Consider the following 25557-nt stretch of genomic DNA (forward strand, 5'->3'; position numbering starts at 1 on the left):
TAACATACTGCTTCCACTAGCGTATTTATAGTCTAGCGTAAAAGCTTCACTAGTAAGGCACCTCATTTTTGTTTTGAAGTATTTCTGGTACTGCTTCTGGATTGTTCTCCTGAACCCCTCATTAAGCAAGATTTGATCCCTTTGTTTGATGGGAATAGTAGATTGAGAAATATTCTGAATCATGATAACTAGCAGAATCATGTGATCTAGCTGTAATGGTCACTGAGAAGAGAGAGATTGCCGGCACAAGGATCCCATTTCCGTGAAAATTGTTATACCATCAGATTGGTGCTTCCTGCCCAGTTATTTTGGTTTTGAGGTTTGGTTATGACCCAGACAAGAGTATCTTATTTTTAAATTGAGAGTCTGTGAGACCCATTACATGTTTATCTGTGGTTTTATTTAATAATCTTTACAATGAAATTGACAGAGGTGATTTTATAATGTTGTTAGATGTCTTGCCAAACAACAAAGTAAGAATTCTGTAAATAGTTGGCAACTGCTACTTAACAATCACCTGTTAACCAGTGTGTAATCATTGCAAGTTTATAAAGTGATAATTTTCCATGGTTACTTTAACATGCACAGTAAATATTCTGGGGTAGAGTTTCACCTTTGGATGCAAGCTGTGATCCAAAAAAAAATTGCGCCTGTTTTGAAAAGAGATTTGGGCTGAACTTACTTGTATACCATTAAATGCGAAAGCTTCATGAACTGACATGATTGGAAAACATTTCTAAGTATCTTTAAAAGTATGTTTTATTTAGAAAGATCACTTCATTAAGAAGATTAATATATTAAAGATCAACAAGTTAGTGATATTTGCTTTGTACAACTGAAAATCAATTTATCACAAAAACACAAATAATCAGTGTTACCTGTGATTAGCCAATTATAAATGATTGAAAATTACTTGGAAAAATATACAGAACATGACAGGTAAGTTGAGATTTTACAACACCCCTATTGTCTTTATTCTCTAGTGAACTACCTTACTTTTTTAGAACCTCAAAGACCTGCAAAAAAGTACTAATAACAGAAATGTCCAATGGTGATGTATTTATTCTGGGACATGGGTTGTTTTGTAGGTGGCACAATAGCTTTAAACTAGCAGAGAAGATTTTGGAAACTAAATTCATGTTGCACAGAATTTGCACTCACAATTCTGTGATCTTTTACACACAGGTTACACCAGTTTTCAACAATTTATGCTGAAATAAACAACTGAATTGAAGGGAAACTCTAATCCATTAAATGTTCAGCTTTCAGAAGGCAGGGAATTTTTCCCCACTTGCTGCCCTTCTCTTCATTGTTCATGTGATTGAAGCAATGAATGTTTTGAAGTTTACTCTTTTATTTTCACTTTTAGAATTTGAATCTCTCTATGCAATAATTAATTATGCTATTGCGGAATTACGAATTACAATGAGACATAATCCTCATTATATCCTGTTAGTCTGTTGTTTTATAGATAATAAGGTTTCCGTTTAGTGGTATAATTATAGGCTTCCCCACTGGTGATAGTACATTTCATATACTAAACGACTATAATTCTTGGTCAGTGCAGGAACAAGTATGTGATGAAAAAGTCTATCTCAGACAGTAATGTTTTATTGTACTAAATCTACGGCTATCAATTTAGGGTCGAGTTTAAAATTGCTTCAGTAAAGAATTTACTTGTTGACATTGGGGATATTTCCATTTACAAATACCAAGAAGTACAAGGGGACAAAGGAAAAATATGGGTTGCTCTCGGCATCAGAATTTGAATAACAAGCACTCCATTGTGTGTCTTGGAACAGGAAAGTGCTTGAGTGAGTTTCTGGTGTATTTACATCACCCATCAAACAACAGTTTCCTGCCAAAAATCTTAAAATGTCTAGAGGTTGAACATGCTCATTTTCCAAACTATGTACTGCTCAAAATAAATTGAAGGATGCAGTGTTTCCTAAGGACAGGAATAATTTGCCATTTAATATAGTATGTATTGTTCTGCTGCCAAGATGCAGCTATGCGTAACCACTTGAAAAGCAGACCTGAGTATTATAGACATGCACATTTTTGGATAATTTAAAGGCTTTGACATCCTAAGATCAATCAGAGGCCAATTATTTCCATAGATTGTTACATAGAAAAGCTGAATCTTAATTGCCCATGGGAGGTTGATTCAAGTGTACACTGGGAATTAAATTTCCGAATAGTGACATCAAGTCGGAATTCTGACATCACCCCATCCAGCTCCGCACTTCACCTGTGTGGGTGTGCAGGTGATTGGAAACTACCTTAAAGCTGTCGTGCAAGTAATTATCATATGCACATAGGTCACTAATTGCTGTTCAAGTCTACCTTTCTGGCTGTAACAATGAGTGCATCTATTTCCCAAATGTCAGCAACTTACTAGTGTTAACCAGGCAAATATACAATAGGAGGCAGGGCTGCTTGTTCAAAATCTTCAGTTTCAGTGAACAATAGTCAGGTGAGTGCTTGCTTCTCACATTACTTCTTGTAAAAGAGTGTTTTCACTGCTTTTGTTGGCTGATTCCAACTTCTTGGAAATCAGATCTTACTCTTCATTCCCCATATTGTCAGCCTTTGCTGTGCCACAGGAATAGATTATACAGCCCTACTTTGCACTTCAGTTGAGGAAGAGGAGCACTAGCAGAAAGTTCAGCAGCAGTACCAGCTGGCATCTTTTCAGTCACATGCCACTCCACAAAAGCTGAGAGGTTAAACACAGAGATTTAGCTCCAAAGAGACGTGACATGTAATGCAGCATCTCTCCGCAGAAAATCAGGTTTGCATCTAAACAGCAGTGCCTTGTACGACTAGTAACTGGTCAGTAACCCCCACCTGGTTCTCTGTCGCTTGTGGAAGTTGTATGCTGTCTTCTTATTAAAATCATGAAAGGAGAGAGCTATGAGTGCTATAAATGACTTATGTGAAAAGGAGGGAAGGGCGGGACTTCTAGAGGTTAAAAATCACACAACACCAGGTTATAGTCCAACAGATTTATTTGGAAGCACTAGCTATCAGAACACTACATCTTCATCAGGTGGTTGTGAATCAGGACCATAAGACACAGAATTTATAGCAAAAGATTACCGTGATACAATGATACATTGAACAAATCTAGATTGTTCAGTCTTTCATCTTTTAGAATGAATTTGTTGATTTTGGTTCTTTAATATGTAAATCCCAGAACTTCTTTTAAGTCACGTTCTCAGGATAATTTAAGGTTTTATAACAAAAGGTGACATCTCAGCTCAGACATTGACTTAAAGGTGTGAGCCAGACCAATCTTGAGTCAGACTAGTTCTATTTCCAAAGTGGAATTTACAATTATTACATGGATTCACTGCCTGCATTGACTGCTTGCAGGTTCTGCACTTTTTTCGCAAAATAGAATGTATCTGAAAATATAATTCGCAAATACAAATTCACGCCATAGACTTAAGTGAGTGTGTGCGCGTGCAGGAGAGAGACAGAGTGAGTGTGTGCGAGTATGTGCGTACATGAGAGAGTGTGTGTTTGTGTGTGTGATGGGGCATAAGCCTGTGAGAGGGTGCGTGCATGGGTGCGAGTGTGGGAGGTGTATGTGTTGTGTATGAGAGAGCATGTGTATGAGAGAGGGTCTGTATGACTGCATGAGTATTTAAGAGTGTGTGTGTGTAAAAGCTAGTGCTTCCAAATAAACCTTTTGGATTATAACCTAGTGTTATGTGATTTTTAACTTTGCCCACCCCAGTCCAACACCAGCTCCTCCAAATCACATCTTCTAGAGGTTGACTGTGAGGCACTGCCTGCCTGCTTGTTTTGAGAGGCAGTTTCTTCCTCCCATCTTTCTGAAAGGTCACCTCACAGCAGGGCTTCAAAGTAATTTCTGTAAATGATTTTGATGAAAAAACAAAGGTATTGTAGCTAAATGTTCTGATCTTCTGATAAAGGTAGGTTGCAACATGAGTTGTGAAGAGGACATAAGAAGCCTACGAAAGGATATAGAAATTTGATTTGATTTATTGTATTCACTTGTCTCTAAGTACAGTGAAAAGCTTTGTCTTGCGAGCAGTACAGGCAGATCGTGGCATACAAGTCATAGGGTGCTTAGACAGAGCGAGGCACACAGGTTACACTGCACAGGAGGTGCACAAATCAGCACTATTGGAAGTTAGAGAGCCCATTCATCAGCCTAATAACAGCAGGAAAGAAACTGTTCTTGAACCTGATGGTGCATGCGTTCAAGCCTCTGAATCTCCTGCCTGACAGAAGAGGTTGTAGGAGAGCATTATCGGGTTGGGAGGGGTCTTTGATGATATTGGTAGCCTTTCTGTGGTAATGAGAAGCGTTAAGTGGAGTTCATGGAAAGGAGGTTAGCTTCCATGATGGAGAAAGTGACGGCTGCAGATGCTGGAGATCAGAGCTGAAAATGTGTTGCTGGAAAAGCGCAGCAGGTCAGGCAGCATCCAAGGAACAGGAGAATCGACGTTTCGGGCATAAGCCCTTCTTCAGGAAAGGGCTGACCTGACCTGCTGCGCTTTTCCAGCAACACATTTTCAGCTAGCTTCCATGACGGTCTGGGCTGTGCTCACAACCTTTTGTAGTTTCTTACGATCCTGGGCAGAGCAGTTGCCAAACCAGACCGTTCTGCACGTACATAGTATGCTTTTATGCTGCATCTGTAGAGGTTGGTGAGGGTCCTTATGGACAAGCTGAGTTTCCTAAGCTTCCTGAGGAAAAAGATGTTGTTGTACCTTTCTGACCATTGCATCTATGTGAGAGGTTAAATGTGTGAGTAAGGATTTAGCAAATATAGTACAATGTGGACAAATGTGAAATTAGGAGAAAGTGAGGACTGCAGATGCTGGAGATCAAAGCTGAAAAATGTGTTGCTGGAAAAGCGCAGCAGGTCAGGCAGCATCCAAGGAGCAGGAGAATCGACGTTTCGGGCATAAGCCCTTCTTCAGGAATGAGGAAGGTGTGCCAAGCAGGCTAGGATAAAAGGTAGGGAGGAGGGACTTGGGGGAGGGGCGTTGGGAATGCGATTGGTGGAAGGTGGTTAAGGTGAGGGTGATAGGCCAGAGAGGGGGTGGGGGCGGAGAGGTCAGGAAGAAGATTGCAGGTCAAGAAGGCGGTGCTGAGTCCGAGGGTTGGGACTGAGATAAGGTGGGGGGAGGGGAAATGAAGCTGGAGAAATCTGCATTCATCCCTTGTGGTTGGAAGGTTCCTAGGCGGAAGATGAGGCACTCTTCCTCCAGGCGTCGTGTTGCCATGGTCTGGCGATGGAAGAGGCCAAGGACTTGCATGTCCTTGACGGAGTGGGAGGGGGAGTTAAGTGTTCTGCCACGGGGCAGTTGGGTTGGTTGGTGTGGGTGTCCCAGAGGTGTTCTCTGAAATGTTCCGCAAGTAGGCGGCCTGTCTCCCCAATGTAGAGGAGGCCACATCGGGTGCAGCAGATGCAGTAAATGATGTGTGTGGAGGTGCAGGTGAATTTGTGACGGATATGGAAGGATCCCTTGGGAACTTGGAGGGAAGTGAGGAGGGAGGTGTGGGCACAAGTTTTGCATTTCTTGCGGTTGCAAGGGAAGGTGCTGGGAGTGGAGGTTGGGTTGGTGGGGGGTGTGGACCTGACGAGGGAGTCGTGGAGGGAGTGGTCTTTCCGGAACGCTGATAGGGGAGGGGAGGGGAAGATATCCTTGGTGGTGGGGTCTGTTTGGAGGTGGCGGAAATGACGAAGGATGATACGATGTATCTGGAGGTTGGTGGGGTGGTAGGTGAGGACCAGTGGGGTTCTGTCCTGGTGGCGATTGGAGGGGCGGGGTTCAAGGGCGGAGGAGCGGGAAGTGGAGGAGATGCGGTGGAGAGCATCGTCAACCACGTCTGAGGGGAAATTGCAGTCTTTGAAGAAGGAGGCCACCTGGGTTGTTCGGTATTGGAATTGGTCCTCCTGGGAACAGATGTAGCAGAGGCGAAGGAATTGGGAATATGGGATGGCGTTTTTACAGGGGGCAGGGTGGGTGGAGGTGTAATCTAGGTAGCTGTGGGAGTCGGTCGGTTTATGGTAAATGTCCGTGTTGAGTCGGTCACCCAAGATAGAAATGGAGAGGTCTAGGAAGGGGAGGGAGGAGTCTGAGACGGTCCAGGTAAATTTGAGGTCGGGGTGGAAGATGTTAGCAAAGTGGATGAACTGTTCAACCTCCTCATGGGAGCACGAGGTAGCGCCAATACAGTCATCAATGTAGCAGAGGAAAAGGTGGGGGGTGGTGCCAGTGTATCTGCAGAAGATGGACTGTTCCACATATCCGACGAAGAGGCAGGCATAGCTGGGGCCCATGCGGGTGCCCATGACTACTCCTTTGGTTTGGAGGAAGTGGGAGGATTGGAAAGAGAAGTTGTTCAGAGTGAGGACCAGTTCAGTCAGTCGAAGGAGGGTTTCAGTGGAAGGGTACTGGTAGGGTCGGCGGGAATGTGAATTTGTCAATTTTGGGAGAAACAAGGAAAAAAAAGTATATTAGACAATAGGTGCAGGAGTAGGCCATTCTGCCCTTCGAGCCTGCGCCACCATTCAATATGTTCATGGCTGATCATCCTTAATCAGTATCCTGTTCCTGCCTTATCTCCATAACCCTTGATTCCACTATCCTTGAGAGCTCTATCCAACTCTTTCTTAAATGAATCCAGAGACTGGGCCTCCACTGCACTCTGGGGCAGAGCATTCCACACAGCCACCACTCTCTGGGTGAAGAAGTTTCTCCTCATCTCTGTCCTAAATGGTCTACCCCATATTTTTAAGCTGGTTCGGCACTCACCCATCAGCGGAAACATGTTTCCTGCCTCCAGGGTGTCCAATCCTTTAATAATCTTATATGTCTCAATCAGATCCCCTCTCAGTCTTCTAATCTCAAGGGTATACAAGCCCAGTTGCTCCAGTCTTTCTATTATCTCCATGGTGAGAGTTTGCAGAGCTCTGAGATACAGAGAGATCTGGGTGTCACGTTAGTACAGAAGTGTAGTAAGTAATCAGGAAAGCTAATGAAATATTCTGGTTTATTATGAGTGAAACTGAATGCAAGAGTAGCAAATTATGCTCGAGTTATAAATGGTATGGGTGCTACCGCATCTGGAGTATTGTGTACAGCACTGGTCATTCTACTTAAGGAAATATGTTAATGCATTGGAAGCAGTTCAGAGAAGATTCAATAGACTAATGGCTGGAATGAGTGGATTACCTTATGAAGAAAGGCTAAACTGGCTAGGCCTGCATCCTCTGGAGGTTAGAAGAGTCAGGGGTGACTGAATTGAAACATATGAGATGCTGAGAGGATTTGACCAGTGGATGTTGAAACATGTTTGCTCTTGTGGTAGCATCTAGAACTAGCGATTATACTTTAAAAATAAGGGAACATCCATTTAAAACAAAGATGAAGAAATATTTTTTCTCTCAGACGGTTGATAATCTTTTGATTTCCATTCCTCAAAAGGCACTGGATTCAGAATCTTTAAGGCAGAAGCAGATAGATTCTTGATTACTAAAACGATAAAAGAATATCAGGCATATGTTGGGGTGCCTTTACTGAGAAGTTCTTCCTTCCCGCCCTGCATGTGGAGCATCATCCTGCCTGCCCTGTCCAAGTTGTTGATAAAACTTGGACAGTAGGGTGGCTCAGTGGTTAGCACTGCTCAAAGCACCAGGGAATCTGGGTCAGTTCACCCTCCACTGTCTGTGTGGAGTTTTGTACATTCTCCCTGTTTCTTCTGGGTGCCATAGTTTCCTCCCACAGTCCGAAGATGTGCAAGTTAGGTGGATTAGCAATGGGAAATTTAGGGTTATAGGGATGGGATGAGTCTGGGCGGGATGCTCTGAAGGATCAGTGTAAACTCAATGGGCCGAATGGCCTGCTTCCACACTGTAGAGATTCTATGATTCTATGAACACCAAAGGTCAGCAAAAGAGCCATTACAGAGCCCACTTCAACAGTAATTGAGTTCCCCATGCACTAGAGATCCATCAGTTGCGCCAGGACCTATTATTTACAATTCCATTCAAAACGTCTTCCAACAATATATTCCAGAGAACAGACCATATGTTTTCTACTACAGATGAAAATTAAAACACTTATGCTCAATTGTATCTTGATGAATATAACGAATAAGAATAAGCTCACTTTGTTTACTTTGTTGGATGAATTACTTTTTTAGTAGCATGGGAAGAGCTTGGCTGAATTCTAATTATGCAATGAGAGTTGGTGCTGTACTATTACATAAACCCATGGATAGCGCATAATGTGAAATTTCAGAGAAATTCAATTATTCACTTTATAAAGATGTTTAGTTTAAGTAACTATTTGTATTTAAAATGTGCAGTTATAGTTTCCATGGACAACAACTTAAATTTGGATTTTGAGAAGGTATTTTAACACTCATGGATTCAGCAGGAATATTGGTTAACTGGGCTAAGATAGCAAATTGGATTTGTACTGTTCTGCAACTCCCTACCCTCTTAACTGCAAAAGGGGCTAGCAATTTCAGTCTCCCCATAGGAACAAGGGCCTAGTTTAAATGCCACAGTCCTGATAACATAAAGTTTGCATGCACTAATTTAACAGCCCACTAAGGACCTCATAGACTTTGAGTATAGGCCGGTGGTAGGTAGCATCATGTTGCAGGAGGTCTGGTTCAATGTTTTGTTTTAACTTTCAGAAATTTGGTGTTGGTTTCTCCTGGCCCATTAAGAATCATGGAGGCCCCGTTAAGTGTGATTGGCAATTGCTAAGTTTTTGTTAGGCAAGGGAAATAAGGATTACAGAGCAAAGCTGAATAGATTGGGTTCAAATATGCATTTAGATTTGGTCTAAACTAAAAGTGCTATGGATGCTGGAGATCTAAAAGTAGGAAGTGCTGGAGAGTCTCAGCATATCTGGCAGTATCTGTGGAGAGAGAAATAAGAGTTAATGTTTTGAATCCAAGATAACTCTTCTTCAGAACTAAGATTGAATGACATAATCTGTTTCCCATGTTACTTTCCCTATTCCTCCCTTACCTTGCTAGGGATAATGTTTGTGGGCTCCTGCTGACAGGCTGACCACCCACCCTTCACCTTCTGTCACCGCACCCTCTGAAATTGCACAAAGAATCCACCAGTACTGTCAGTATTCCACTGCTTTTATACAGAAATTGTGGCAAGTATTTCACATGATGCCCATGTATTTTAATTCCCTAGACCTCACATTCAGGGGTGCCAGAAAAGCCCCTGATATCCTCCCATTTCTACCCCTGGTTCAAATTGGGGCTGTAGTTTCATGTAAGGTTTGACAATTGTTTCTTGTATTCCTTACTCGTGTTAGCAAAGAACAGTAATTCATCTCACCAACCCTTCAAAAAAAACTCAGCAATTTTGTTGAGAGTTAGTAATCACACGTTAGGCATCCTTAATGCAATCCTAATACTGTACTCTATTGTGTCTTGTCCAACAAAAAAAAATCATTGTACAAAGGCCTGAATGTGAGAAATATTTTTAAAAAGGGTCTGTGATGAAGGAGTTAAAAAGAAGCAAGATTGTTCTGAAAGGAATCCTTGCCACTAATGGAAAGATCGAAAGCCTCTATATCACTTAGTACATGTCTACTTCCACTTTATACCTAAGGCATTCATTGTCTCAACTTTGGCTTGGTTCAATCAAACACAAGCCTAACATACAGCATCACTTGTGCATCAGGACATTGAAATATGGCTACAATTAGCTCAGATACAGTTCAATTATGATAAACAGTGCAGCACCCTTTAAGCTATGATTAAAAGGCCTCCCCTTTGATAAAGAGACCTAATTTCACATTATTATTGCCGGGGCTTGATTATAAAATACTCTCTGAATTTACAGTGAAGAGATGGATGTCGGGCCGTCTTTATCATCTTCAGATCAGTGGTGATGCAGAGCTCTTCTCCCATACCATTCATTTTGATTTTTTCAGCGTGGCACCGCTATAGTCTGCCACACACAGCTGGGCAAAGTCACCCTTACGGTAACAGCATGATAGATTACTGCACCATAATGAAATGGAGACATCAAGCCTCCACACAAAAACATAATCCAACAGGATTGGACTGTCCTGAATGGAGAAGAAGAATCACTTCTCTCTCAGCTTCATCAAGAAAAAAAATTACACATTGCAGTTCCAGTATCTTAAAGCTGCACTGTACAATTTTGATTTTCTTCACAGACTTTTTAAAATCTTGCTTTTTTTTAACCATTTCAAAACATTTAGAATTATTCCCAACATTTAAATATGAATGGCATAATCCTGTAAATATTAGTCACATTTTTGGTGAATCCTTTTTGAGTAAACATATTTTTGTCTTTTCAGTTTTTACATTAGTCAGGTTTTAACCTCTTCTCATTTTGTTCCCCTTTTCCTTTTTAATTCAGCCTTCTGTATATCCATCTTCTTTTAAAATCTTTATGTTTCAATTAAATATCTTTACAGAAATGTTAAATGCAAAAAGGATAAAATAATCATTTCAGTAAAAGTCATTTCAGAACTTTCTTCACTGAAACAGATTTATAATTAAACTGGATAATAATGAGGAATTTAAAACAATTTATCTGTGCGTTTTGATGTAAGAATCTTGAAACTGTTTCAGATGAATTGTTGTTTATTTTTATGACATCTTAGTACTTACTTCCATTGTCTAACACAGAATATGGGAGGACACAAAAAAAATCAATCTCAATCACCAATACGTAAAGCAAACAAATTCATAGGTCAGTTAGCTGCACAAAAACATGTATCAGGGCAAGGTCTAAAAGTAATCCAGGCTGATTTACAGGGTTACGATAGTCTGCAGCTTCAACAACTGCACCTCAATCATTGATGAGTTGTTTATTTTACAACTGACTACAACTATTGAAAATACTAATGGAACTGTCTTTTCTCTGGCTGTGCTATTCTTTCTGTACCTTTCACATTGGTATGACTTTCTGTGATTGAACTGTCCATGACATACACTATTTTTTAAAAAAAACTCTTCTTCATCCAAAGGAAATGTTATTTCTCTCACTGTTTACAACAATTCACATTGAATTGGCAGAGATCCTTTTTAGGTGAAATGGAGGTTTTCAAATAAAAAATGATGTTTCTTCTAAACTGAGCAGCCTTGCTTTTTACTTTACATTGGGCTTCTGTTGATCTGGGAAAGTAGTGATTAAGTGACTTGGTCAATTTCAGTGAAGGGTTGCCCACTTTGGAATAAGATGTTCAACTGTTGATGTACCCCTTTCTGAGAAACTTAAAAATCATAGCACTTGCAGCATCTAAAAAAAATGTTTTGAAAGAAGTCTTTGTATTTTGGATCGTCAATCTGGACTTCCTCACATTTAAAAAAGCATATTAATGCACTTTGCCTCAAATTTGCTTGCTCAAATCTGCTCAGAAGGACAGACAAATTATTAGGTAACATTTTATGCACTCTGGTTCGAAGTTGATGACTGAAACCTAAGATGGAAATTCTGCTGATTGTCCTCCATTTGTGATGAATCGTGTCATTTACCACACCTATTGTCCCAACAAGTTTGATACTTTGCCCACATTTGAGAAGTCTTAAGACAAATGTCAGCTCAGAATGACATTCAAAACTGATCTATGAAACACCGCAATTAAATTTTCTTTCTTACTTTGAGGCGGCACGGTGGCTCAGTGGTTAACACTGCTGCCTCGCAGTGCCAGGGACCGGGGTTTGATTCCTGGCTCAGGCAACTGTCTGTGTGGAGGTTGCACATTCTCCCTGTGGGTTTCCTCTGGTTTCCTCGCACAATCCAAAGATGTGCATGTCAGGTGAATTAGCCATGCTAAATTGCCCATAGTGTTAGGTGCATTAGTCAGAAGTAAATATAGGCAAGGGGGACGGGTTACTCTTCAGAGGGTTGTTGTGGACTTGTTGGGCCGAAGGGCCTGTTTCCATACTGTGGGTAATCTAATCTAATCTATTTTGCACACAAAGCACACAGGAGAGCTGCAGAAACTGTGTTGTGAACTTTATTGGCAGTCATTACTTTCTCGTTGATTTGCTCACAGGAATGTATAGTTTAACAGAGAAAGACTACCTTTATTTGAAGGTTGGAAATAGAAACCCAGCAAAATATCTTTCTGCTGAAAATTATATATTTTTAAATTAAGTATTCAATTTCAGAAGGGTGTTTGGGTTTGGGGTGTTTACTCATTATACTCATTGCATATTATCCAGTTTAGTTATAAATCTGTTTCAGTAAAGAAAATTCTGAAATGATATTTTTCTTCCAGACCAAATGGACTTGTGTGTTAAAAATGAGCAGATTTGTTGGGTGATGTCCAATAGCAAAAACAATTGAGGGGTCTTATTTTGATAGTTCATTAGTTTTTAATTTTTTCTCCCATTGAGAGAAGGTAGCAAGTAGTTGAAGACTTACAAAATGAGCATCCTCACGTAATGGTTCTTGGATTCCTTTTGTTAATTAGTGGATATAGAGATTTTATTTTACTGAGGTAAAGGTTGCTTTAGCAGAATCACCTAAACAGACTATCCTGTCCTTACTAGAGCAAACATAAAAAGCTTACAGCTAATTTGTGTACATCAAATCGCCATAAATTTGCAGAAATAAAAAATGGATTTACAACTCAGTGGTGGAGAACATATTGAAATAGTTACTGTTTTAATATTTGCTAATCTGTGAGCAAGACATTTTTTGAGATCTTCTAAATTAGCTTTTCATGCATCCAAAAATTATTAATTGATCTTCCACCAGGAGAAATCAGTCCTTGAAAGTGGAATAAATTACAACTTTGGTAGAGCCGATGAACCAGTCACTGAAGGTAGAACACAGCTCCAAAAGATCCACTGATTCAGTGGTGGATCAGATGAAGCGAAGAAAAAGCAGCAAAAGCAATAATGGGCTGGAGATGGATGGATAAGCAGAGTAAAATTAAAATAGATGCAAGCTGGTGAGTTATGTTATTTTTCAGTTCAGTCAAAGATTGCAAGTCACCAGCTCCAGGTTCATTGGCAAGTGTCTTTTTTACCATTGCTACAGCTCTATAGCATCTTTTAAAGAATAAAAATATACGGAAGTCACAATTTTCCAAGTGCTGTTCTTACAGGCCATTTTAAAATTACTATAGACCAGATTTCAACTATGACAGAGAGCCTTTCTCCAAACATCATAATCCTGCCCCTAAACATGGCAGAGTCAGGATCTGTTTCATACATGCACTTTTTACAGGGTCAGTTGGCCAGTTCAATTCGCAGCCAACTCTACTGAAGTGAGATTTTGGCAGCCTTGAGCCCAGATTTTCACTGAGTTCAGGTGCATAGAGACAAGAGAATTCCCAGCTCCATAAATCCAGCCTTTAAAAACAACTACGTAGACATTGAAAATTCAATTATGAGGCATTTGGACTGTGAGGACTTGTGAGATGAGGGCTGGAGGTCTATTTCATCATTTTTTTCTATATTTCAAAATTTTGGAGACAGGAGTGGATTCTTGAGGCAAGCCTTCATTCCAGCCAACCTCTGCACCCAGTAGCCTCCTTGATTCTGTAATCTGGTTTCCAGCATCTGCAGTCATTGTTTTTACCTCTGTAAGGGTTGCCTACCCAAACTTCTAATCCAGCACGCCAGCCCAGACTGAAAACTTGACATCCAGGCTGTATTCATGGAGCTGGAAATACTTGCATCTTTGCATACTTGAGCAAAACTCTGGGCCTATGTTTATAAAGAAAACAGTATTCTGCTGTGTAAGGACTTAAGATGGTGTACAGCATCCAGGGAACAGGAGATTCGACATTTCGGGCACAGGCCCTTCTTCAGGAAGAAGGGCCTGTGCCCGAAACGTCGAATCTCCTGTTCCCTGGATGCTGCCTGACCTGCTGTGCTGTTCCAGCAATAAAGTTTCAACTTTGATCTCCAGCATCTGCAGACCTCACTTTCTCCTTAAGATGGTGTATAATCCACTGATCCAATAAAATTATTCCATTACCAATTTTGACCTAAGAATGTGGCATTCCACCACCATATGACACTGGTCTTGCAGGACTAAGTTATTTTTCAATAATTTTGGCCTGATTAAGCAAATGAGGAATTAAATTATATTAAATTATGGTTATTTATTACATCCTATAAGGGAGGATAGTCACAGGGCTGAGGGTAAAAGGAAGGTCATGTGTTTATGGTTCAATCTACTATAAATTCATGGTGGCACAGTAATTAACACTGCTGCTTCACATTGCCAGGGGCCTGGGTTTGACTTCTGCCTTGGGTGACTGTATGGTGTTTGCATGTTCACTCCATGTCTGTGTGATTGTTCACTCGAGGCTCTGGTTTCCTCTCACAGTATGAAGATGTGCAGGTTACATAGATTGGCCATACTAAATTGCTCCATATTATCCAGGGATGGAAAGCTAGGTGAATTAGTCATTGTAATAGAAAGTTAGGATCTTTAGAGTTTGGAGCAGTTTTGATGGGCTGAATAGCCTCTGTCTGAACTGTAGGGATTCTAGAAAAACAATCCATCTAACAAATTTGGAAATGTAAAAAGCTTTTATGAAGAACCCAGTTAAATTATAAATTAATTTAATTTTGTACTTTGAAGTCTGTAACTAGTCTATGTATTTCAGTTTTATGTAGTTATTTTGAACTTGTTATTTACCTATTTTGCTGTAACTTGCAATGGTAACAGCAACCTCACTGTCAGCTAATCACTAAAAGCTTCTGAAGTATGCTATGGTTCTTACTAATGTGACTCCTGTTTCTTTAGAAGATCAGAAAGAGCCAGTGTCAATTTATGAAACTAATTTCAGTTGACACATTTCAGGCATAAATAGTTGTTGTAGCATCATAGATAGTTGTTATAAGTAAAATATATTGATAGGATGAGGAATTTTCCAGAATGTTTAGATGAATCAGTTAGATATTTGAGACAATATTAAATCACTAGGAAGCGACACTACATACTCTCAAACAGTTGTACAAACTAGTCTGCAGTTATCTTTGTAGAGATCCATGAAGTTAGTAAGCTAAAAGGAACAAAAAATTATGATCCTCCAAGTGATTCAAGGAGCAAGTCAGGTTATAGGAGGAAATGAAATCAGTAAGATAATCATCACTTTTAAAGAAACCAATTAGATATTGGAAACACACTGGTTAGCCAATCTGAGATTGATTATGTACTGTTTGTGCATTGACAAGCCAATTAAAGTTCAGAATGCCTTTGATCATGCACAGGGAGTAGTGGTTAACAATGGATAATAAATGGTGATTCTTTAGTTAATAGGTGAAAATTGTCATAGGTGATCTGGTGGTGGAAATAAAAGCGTTTTGGTTCCGTGTGATAGTATTTTCAAATATATATAAAAATGTGGCAACTGTTAAGAACCATAATAGTAGTTGTAGTATAGTGGTAGTTTCCCTATTTCTGGACCACAATGCCAGGTGTGAATCCCACCCGTTCCAGATGTGTTCATAACATATCTGAAGAAGTTGTTTAGAGAATACTGAAATGGCGACTCTTTGTGGTTTCTTGACAAAGATAACTAAGACAGAAGGAATACTACCTCATTCTTGATGAAGGGCTTTTGCCCGAAATGTCAATTTTCCTGCTCCTTGGATGCTCCCTGACCTGCTGTGCTTTTCCAGCACCACACTCTTGACTCTAATCTCCAGCATCTGCAGTCATCACTTTCGCCTCGAAGGAATACCTCAGTCAACCATAGAGAATGAGAGACATGCTTCCAGTTAGTCAATAACTACAAGTTGATATTCCATTGTGAATCAACTCAAACCGTTGCCTTATTAAGTATCATTTATTTTGTATTTGGTTTTAATAAATTGTGTGAAAGTGGTGAAATCATGCCTGTAACTGAACAGGACTAGTAGACTTCAGATTGGCTTTCTCTATTGAGCCAATGTTTTAACTTGATATCTCACATTTGCTACTGCTGCTGCTATTGTGGATCCTTACTCCATTTGTTTATTGCATATTCACATTATCCAACATTGTTTGGGACAGTCAGTAAGAGCAACTTGGAATAAGGTTGTCTTATACAGATAAACTTATGAATAGATTCTATGCTTTCTGTCATAAGTTGGTAAACCTGGCATAACAGGTGGAATCTTACATCCTTTTAGATTTATTAGTCTTTGGGACCCATTTGTGGATCCACAGACCAATACTGCTGGCTTTGCATTTTTTTCAGTATATCTGTGGGCCAGTGACAAGACCCTCCTGCCTATTGCAAAATGCTGCTGTCCTGTTGTTTCAACAGGGGCGGGTATCTAGAGCTGTGGAGATATCGGTGTATCAGAAAGTTGCACCCATTTGATCCCTTAATTGACCTGTTGGCTACTTGCTGCTGCTGAGTAGGTAACTGTGATCGTTCCATCACTGGCAAGATTGCTCAGAATCAGGAATGTGCTGGGAAGCTGACCCCAAACTGCAAGTATCAAATTTTGCTCCTGTCTCCGACCTTCAAATTCAATGTGAGTTTTTTTTCAAACCAACTGGATCTATTGGAATTGGCCTAATTATAGATTTTAAGTGATCCATTGGACTGAATTAACCTGCCAATCAGAGCTCACAGAATGCAAAAAGGCATGAGAAAAATTTCAAATCATCAGACCATAAAAGCCTGCAGACCAGTGATGTGGCCATTCAGTCGTTCCAAAACCTGAGAGAAAGTGAAAATTGTTTTTCAGCTTTACGCTGTTGGAACAATTTTGAAATTGTGTGCAAGGAACTGTGGAGCAAACTAAATGGCTGATAAATATTAATGTGTAGCAGAAAAAAATGTGGAGGCAGAAGCAACTGAAACAGTAACACAGGTCTCGAGACATGCCTTGGGTCAAGTAATTGTGGGTAGACCTGCCCTATTTGACACCATCCCCAGAGGAGAGCAGTACAGCAATGAGTGTAAGACCAGTGTTGCAGTGTTTCTTTATTTGCTAAAGAAAGTTACTAACCAATATTTATTTAAACATTGATGCACTATGGGTACAACTTAGAATTGTGACTTTGCCGATCTGATCAATTCAAAGGATTTCACGTATATTGGTTGTAACAGAACATAACTACACCATCTAATATAGAACTAATGGCTAGATTGTATCATCAATTATTTCATGTCACATGAAACTGGAACAAGTGAAAAAGGTTCTACTGAAGTAGTGCAGAACTATCTTTCTGTACCTAGTGTAAATATTTAATAAATGTTCATCAGTTTGCAGGAATATGGTGTACAGTCTTCATCCACCATCCTGTTGTGATATTTATAGATGGTTACTTAAACATAAAGTAAGTGGTTAAAATTGCAGGAGACACTAAGGGTGACAATGGTGTAGAATTTACTCTGGCTGGGAGACTTCAGTACTTAGTGCCAAGAGCAGCTGGATATAACAACTATTGTCCAAGCTGGCTGAGTCCTAACAGACATTGCAGCAGGTGGTGAGGGAACCAACAAAAGGAGAAAAACACGTTTGATCTCATCTTTACCAATCCAACTGGAGCAGATGCATCTGTCCAAGTTAGTATTGGTGGCTGAGACTATTATTGAAAGTTTCCTCCATCATGAGTGGCACTAGCACTGTCCTGATTAGAACAGGCTTTGATCAAATCTAGCAATTCGAGCATCCATAAGACACAGAGGTCAATCAGCTGTAGCAGCAGAATTGTATTCAACCTTATTGTATTCAGCCTTATTGTATTCAGCCTTGTATATACCCTGGCATTGTCCCAATCTATCATTACCACCAGGCTGACAGACCATTCATGGTTCAATGAAGAGTGTAGGAGGACATGCCAGGATTAGCACTAAATTAGGTGTCGGCTTGGTGTGAAGTGACAAGATTACTTGCGTGTCAAACAATAGAAGCAGCATAAAATAGAAAGCCCTCAATCAGTTGTTCAGATGTAAGTTCTGCAGTCTTGCATAACCAGTCACAAATGATGATGGATAATGAAATAATTAACAGGAAGAGAGGCTACACAAATATTTTCATCCTGGGGGAGTACAGTACTTCACCTTCAAAAGACAAGATTGAAGAAGTGTGATTCGCTTTCAGCCAGATCTCCCTAGTGCACAATCCTTCTATGGCTTCCAGCAAACCAGGTGCCAGTCTTCAACCAATTCAATTCACTCCATATGATTTCAGCTGAAAACACTGTAAAGGCAGTGGATCTGACTGAGAAATCAGCAGGTCTGGCAGCATATATGGACAGAGAGACAAAGTTAACATTTCAAGTACCTCTTTCTCTCTCTCCACAGATTCTGCCTGACTTTCTCCAGCATTCTGTGTTTGCTCAGAATGCCAGCATCTGCAGTATTTTGCCTGTTCTAGTCCTGACAATATTTCTGTAACAGTACTGCAGACAATTTGGAAAGTTGCCCAGGCATCTCCTGTTCACAAAAAGCAGGAGAAATGTCAAACTTGGCCAATGACCATCTTATCAGTCTACTCTTGGTCATCAGCATAACAAAGCAAGGGATTGGCAATTATGTTATCAAGTGGCATTGTCTCGGAAAACTCTGCTTACTATTGCTCACTTTAGGTTCCGCAAGGGCCACTCAGTTCCTGACCTCATTACTACTTTGGTCTAAATATGGACAAGAATGTTGAAGTCCAGAGGTGAGGTAAGAGTGACTGCTGAGTCAGCATTTGACCACATACCAAATATCTAAGAGCCCCATCAACTGGAGCTAGTGGGTACTGAGGGAAAACTTTCTGCTGATTGGAGTCTTATTTAGCACAAAGGAAGATAGTTGTGTTTGTTGAATGTCAATCATCTCAGTTTTTGTAGGGAGTGCCCTTGGCCCAAACACCTTTCAACTGCTTCATCAATGAACTTCCCTCCAGCATAGGGTCAAAAGTGGGATGTTCACTGATGGTTGCAAGATGTTCAGCAAAAAAGAGAATTCCATTTAGAAGTCATGATGTGTGAGGAATTCAGTTGGAGTAAGTAAGTGAAAGATTTAAGAAGATAATCCCAAGGGAGGACTCAGAGGTTGTCATATTGCAGGGAATTAGTTTTTGAAACATCATGACTGCCTCTCCCAATTCCTCAATATCACTTTGACATCGGATTCAAATATGCAAGCAGGAATGAAATTAGAAAAGAAAGAATTTTTGATTTTTGACTGCAAGTTTCCAATCGGCAGTGTCTTGTTTATTGCAACCTGTTATTGTATGGTCCTTTTATATTTGAGAAAGGCCTCAGCTGTGAACCCCACTTGCATTTCTTCTGAGATTGGCTCACCTTTGTGAGGACCATGTTATTTGAATTTCCTTCTCAAGGCTATTGATGTGATGCAGTTTCTCAAATCCCTAAAAAAAAACACGAGGTTTGAAAGTTTATAACTACTGGGGGAAGTCTTCTAAGGAACCTGGAGCACCTCACAGTTAAATGTTTTGCCTCCTTAAAATGTGGCTGTTAGGCACTAATGTATAATTTGGATTTTTTTAAAATGTTGATTCATCACAGGGATCTGTCTTGCAAAGTTAAGTTGATGATTACATTAACTATCACAAAGTAAATGTTGAGATGCATTGCAGTACTTTTTCCAATGGGTTGAGTGCAATACTGCTTTTATATCTGTAGAAGAGTCTGCTCAAAACCTCTCACATATTTTGCACTGTGACACATGGCCATGCTGTTGAACATTTTAAAAACCTCCATTCACTACACTTCATTGGTTCACAGGCATTCTGCTTTGAAATCGAAAAGACACATCATCTGCAGCTTTTTAAAAAACATACATACAAACATGTAATGTTTTAGTTTCAACTGACTCAATTGTTAGTATTTCTCAGGATTTGTTTTGATATGGAGTTGCTGTGAATTATGAATACATGGGAATTATGAGATAGCATATTGGGAGCATGGGGATCTGAGGAGGCATGATGGGTGGAATGAACTACTTTGGTGTGCACTCACCCAGTGTGCTGCTTCAGGACTCAGAAGCCAAAACCCTACGTATGGAAATGTTCTGATTCTCATTTTCCAATAAAAACAAGGTTTGTAGCATTTCTACTTGTGGAAAAATGCAAAATCAGAAATGGCAACAACAGAAAGTGGTACTAGATCATTGCTTTTCAGACTGGAGGCATGTCACCAGCAGTGTTCCACAGGGATCAGTTCTTGGTCCTCTTTTATCTGTCATTTATATACATGATTTGGATGAGACTATAGAAGGCATAGTAAGTTTGCGTATGACACCAAAATTGGTAGCACAGTAGACATTGAGGAAGCTTTTCTAAGATTACAAAGAGAACTTGATCAAATGAGTTCAATCTGGGTAAATGCGAAATATTGCATTTTGGTACAACAAACAATAGTAGCGCTTACACGGTTAATGGTGAGGCCTTGGGTAGTGTTGAAAATGTGTTGCTGGAAAAGCGCAGCAGGTCAGGCAGCATCCAGGGAACAGGAGAATCGACGTTTCGGGCATAAGCCCTTCTTCAGGAAACTTCAGGGCTTATGCCCAAAACGTCGATTCTCCTGTTCCCTGGATGCTGCCTGACCTGCTGCGCTTTTCCAGCAACACATTTTCAGCTCTGATCTCCAGCATCTGCAGACCTCACTTTCTCCTTGGGTAGTGTTGTAGAACAGAGGGACCTCAGGATGCAGGTACATAATTCTTTGAAGTTTGCGTCATATTTAGACAGGGTGATTAAAAAGGTGTTTGGCATATTTGCCTTCACTGCTCAGTCCTTTGAGTATAGGAGTTGGGAAGTCATGTTGAGGTTCTACAGAACATTGGTGAAGCCTCTTCTGGAATACTGTGTCCAGTTCTGGTCGGTTGCTTATAGGAAGGATATTATTAAGCTAGAGATGGTTCAAAAGAGATTTACCAGGATGTTGCTGGATATAGAAGGTTTGAATTACAAAGACTGGATAGGCTGGGAGTTTTTTTTCACTGGAGCAGAGGAGATTGAGAGGTGACCTGGTAGAAGTTTATAAAATAATAAGAGTTGTCTTTTCCCTAGAATAAGAGATTTCAAGACTAAAGGCACATTTTTAAATGAGAGAGAAGAGAGATTTGAAAAAAGACATGAATGAATAAAAGGAACGAGCTTCCTGAGGAAATGGTGGATGTGGGTGCAATGTTTAAAAGACATTTGGGTAAGTTCATGAATAGGAAAGGTTTGATGGGGTATGGGCCAGGAGCAGGCAGGTGGGACTAGTTTCATTTCGGATTATGGTCACATGGACTGGTTGGGCTGAAGAATCTGTATGTATCAAAATGAATGACCAAGAATTCAAATATGAAATGAGAATAAACTTCCTTATCCAGTCAATGCTAAGAAGGTGGAACTCATGAGTTCAGGGGATAAGGAAGGTAAATGCTATAGATGTGATTAAGTGGAAGCTAATCAAGCTATAGGCCCTCTACTAAACTATGAAGGATGGGAAGGAGCTTATGTGTGGCATGAGCATCATCTTGCACTGGTTGGGCTGAATGGCCTAATAACATATAGTTCGTTCTGAAAGTTGCAAACAGGGTCCCATTTCATGCAGGATGTCTGCCAACTTATTGAGACCTTCTGAAAATTGTATTGAGAGCACTTAATCACTAACACGGTAGTAGCACAGTGATCAATAGAATTTTATATTGAACATTTGGAAAGCTGTTTCAGTTACATATCTAGAAATATGATTTCATGCACTATAATTTTCTGAAACAAAGACAAATGTTGCTGCAGGAACTCAGCAAGTCTGACAGCATCTGTCGAGAGAAATCAACTCTAAGAAAGTGAGGACTGCAGATGCTGGAGATCAGAGTCGAGAGTGTGGTGCTGGAAAAGCACAGCAGGTCAGGCAGCATCCAAGGGGCAGGAGAATCGATGTTTCGGACAAGAGCCCTTCATCAGGATTCCTGCTCCTCAGATGCTGCCTGACCTGTGCTTTTCCAGCACCACACTCTTGGCTCCGTGAAGAGAATGCAGAGTTCACTTTGTGTTCATTTTTATTAATTTCAAATGAATAGCAACGTGCAAAGTAATCTTTACTTAAACCAGCCTTTCTCCGCATTGTGGTATGTAATAGGTGAATGTAAAATCAGTGTACAAGCAAAGAGGATGTTTACAAATCGATGAGCAATACTCGGCCATTTAGCTTTTGAAGCTTTTCTTTGATGATTTTCCCGTATTCCACATTGTACAGCTAGTGTTTATTTTAAATTCTCACTGTAAGATTCTATATTTTTTAAATGTTCCCAAACAGATGACTGCAAGAACATTGCCAACATAATGAAGGAATTAGCACGAAGGGGATTCACTTTCAAACAAACTGGATCAAACCTCTGAATATGCTGCAGAAGAAAAGAACATGTCTCACTGCTTTGAAAAAAAAATCATTCAAGGATATATGGTAAAAATAAATAATTTCACGTGAGGCATGTAAGCAACTATTATAAAAAAATTAATTCAGTTATATCAAAATGACTCATACTAAGATTTTCCCTCCTTCATAAAGTGGAGCAATCTGCTGCTAATTGACAAGTAAAACATGCTTTTTTTAAAAAAATTGTTAATTGAATGTTATTTCTAACTTGAAGAGGAAGATTATTTGTTTAAATTGTCCAAATTCCTAAACTACAATGGAATATACTTATACCCTTACTGGTGTCTGTTTATTTTTAGCATGTTTTGTACTTTAAATGTCTACGTCATAGGCAGTTTACAGAGACAGAATAATATTAGAGGAAAACTGGTCATGAAAGCCTACCACTATAGTACCACCTCAACCTAGAATTTTCATTCAGCTAGGGTTGGTAACACAGCTACAACACACAGAAATGGCAAAAGGTAGGTTGGGCCAAAAACCTGCAAGCCCACCCTGTGCACCAGGGACTACCATAAGATGAATGAGAGAGCTCCTGGGGCTCTGGCAAGAAGTCCATAAGTTTAATGATTGAAGAGCTGGGGATTAGTAGTGGCCCCTACGAAAGGGCCAAAATATTTGCTTCCCTTATGATTTCAGTCCAGACCATGTTCAGGTATTCAGAATATCTGTGCTCTCTTTAATAACAGAATCCTCCTCTTGTCACCCCAGTGCATGTCTGACTGCAGCACTGCTCCATTGTCTTCTGACAATTCCAGGCCCTCAATTTGTGACAGTGACTCTGTGGAAATCCACCCAAGGTAGATAATGACACCAAACACGCTAGCTCAATTGCTATTGTCCACGGAGGTGTCAAAACATGTGTGCATTATTTAGAACTGTATTCACAGTTTCACCGTACATTGCAAAAATGACATTCTCTCTGTCCACACCTGATCATACACATTTTCATTTAAATGTCTATTTCCTTAATATCATCTAAGAATTATGTGATAAATCATTGTAAAAGCATTTTGGTTTTAAAGTATTGCTGGCTATTTATCTGCTATATTTCAATTTTTCCAGCAAGTTCTTTTTTCTATTTTACTTACTAATTCAATCCATTTTTCCAAGTGACAAGGAATCAAAGTAGTTGTTGCCTGTAATGTTAGTGAGTTTCCCAAATTAAGATGCTGAATTTTCCTTAAAAATTCAAGTTGAGGAGGCATTTCAAGAGAAACTTCTTGTGAAGTGGAAGAGATAGGTGGAGGAAAATTATTATCAAATAGCTAAACCACTGGTAACTTATCTCTGCTTCTTAATGACAATTACCTGTAAAGGGAGGAACAATCTTTAGTTTAATCTTAATAGTCAATCAAGTTTAACATTTCATTTACTAATTCTACACTAAAAGAACATACTGGTTGATCCTTATTATGTAAAACTTTAGTTCATAATAAAATGCTTTTCTGAAATGGAGTTCTTCCTTAATATATTGTATGGTGCAGGTTATTTAATTCTAAGTTGTGTATCTTTCACTTTCTTTAAGAAATAGTTTCACATCTTGATAGTCCTTGTATTAAAATTGATGATGATTACCAAAAAAAAAGTCACAACCTAATTATGGTATAATGGTTGCTAAACATCACCACAAGATCATGGTACAAGACTAGAGCACGAAGTCCTGGGCTGAATCTCACCATGGTAGAATTCAATAACTATTTAGAATTAAGAATCTAATGATGACTATGAAACCACTGTCAATTGTCAGGAAAAAGCATCTGGTTCACTAATCTCCTTCAGGGAAGGAAATCTGCCACACTTGGTCTGGCATACATGTGACTTCAGATCCACAGCAATGTGCATGACTCTCAGGTGTCCTCTGAAATAGTGTAGAAAACCATTCAATTCCAGCAATTAGAAAGTCTGAAAAAGGAATGAAACTAGACAGGCCACCTAGCACCAATGAGGAGTCAATCAAGGGAAGGTACAAAACGTGACTACACGCATACCGAACAGCATAAGCAGCAAGTGTTAGACAGAGCTAAGCAATCCACAAACAATGGATCAGATCTAATCTCTGCAGTCCTGCCACATCCAATCGTGAATGGTGGTGGATAACCAAATGATTCACTGGAGGAGAAGACTCCACAAATATGCTCATCCTCAACATTGGGAGAACGAGAAGGATAAGACTGAAACATGCACAATAACTTTAAACCAAAAATGCTAAGTGGTTGACCCATCTGAACCTCCTTCAGAGGTCCTCAGCATCACTCCACATAATATCAAGAAATTTGATACTATAAGGGCTTTGGGTCTAGACAATATTTTGGCAATAGTACTGAAGACGTGCTTCAGAAATTGCTACACTCCTAGCCAAGCTGCTCCAGTACAGCTACAACACTGGTATCTACCCAACAATGTGGAAGATTTCCCAGGTGTATTCTGTATACAAAAAGCAGGACAAATTCAACTTGGCCAATTCCTGCCCCATCAGTTGCTCTTGATCATCAGTAAACATAGAAAATAGGTGCAGGAGTAAGCAATTGGCCTTTCAAGCCTGCACCACCATTCAACAGTATCATGCAATTTTAGTATCCCATTCGAAAGTGTGGTGCTGGAAAAGTACAGCAGGTCAGGCAGTATCCGAGGAGCAGGAGAATTAACATTTCGGTTAAAAGCCCGATTTCTGATGAAGGACTTTTGCCCAAAATGTCGATTCTCCTGCTCCTCGGATGCTGCCTGATCTGTTGTGCTTTTTCAGCACCACACTCTCAATATGGATCTCCTGCATCTGCAGTCCTCACTTTCTCCTAATTTCAGTATCCCACTCCTGCTTTCTCTGCATACCATTTGATCCCTTTAGCTGTAAGAGCCATGTCCAGCTCCCTCTTGAATATTTCTAATGAACCAGCCTAAACAGCTTTCTGTGGTTGAGAATTTCACAACTCAGGGAAGAAATTCTTCCTCATCTCAGTACTGAATGGCTTACCCCTTATTCTTTGACTATTCCTCTCTGTTCTGGACTTCCCCAACAATTAAATGTTCCAGGATATAGATGCTTCAGAGAGGACAGAGAGGGAAGTAAAAGGGGGGGGGGGGGGGGTGGAATTGCATTGCTGGTCAAGGACGATATCACGGTTGTGCTAAAGGAGCACACTATGGAGGTCTTGGGATAGTGAGGTATTATGGGTGGAGCTGAGAAATAAGAAGGGTGCAGT

At 40.0% G+C, this 25557-nt stretch overlaps 1 protein-coding gene across 1 annotated transcript in view; it reads left to right on the plus strand.

Moving 5' to 3' along the window:
- Nucleotides 1-23824, plus strand: part of LOC122554293 (ERI1 exoribonuclease 3-like) — a 419345-nt gene extending 395521 nt beyond the window's left edge. The window contains exon 8 of the mRNA XM_087990561.1: nucleotides 22235-23824. Within this exon, the coding sequence (XP_087846687.1) occupies nucleotides 22235-22317 (83 nt within the window). The 3' untranslated portion in view covers nucleotides 22318-23824. The remainder of the gene's footprint in view (nucleotides 1-22234) is intronic.
- The last annotated feature ends 1733 nt before the right edge of the window (nucleotides 23825-25557 follow it).

Source organism: Chiloscyllium plagiosum, unplaced genomic scaffold (genome assembly GCF_037043375.1).
Source record: "Chiloscyllium plagiosum isolate Xiang-an unplaced genomic scaffold, Cpla_swu_hap1 HiC_scaffold_9, whole genome shotgun sequence".
Taxonomy (NCBI): Eukaryota; Metazoa; Chordata; class Chondrichthyes; order Orectolobiformes; family Hemiscylliidae; genus Chiloscyllium; species Chiloscyllium plagiosum.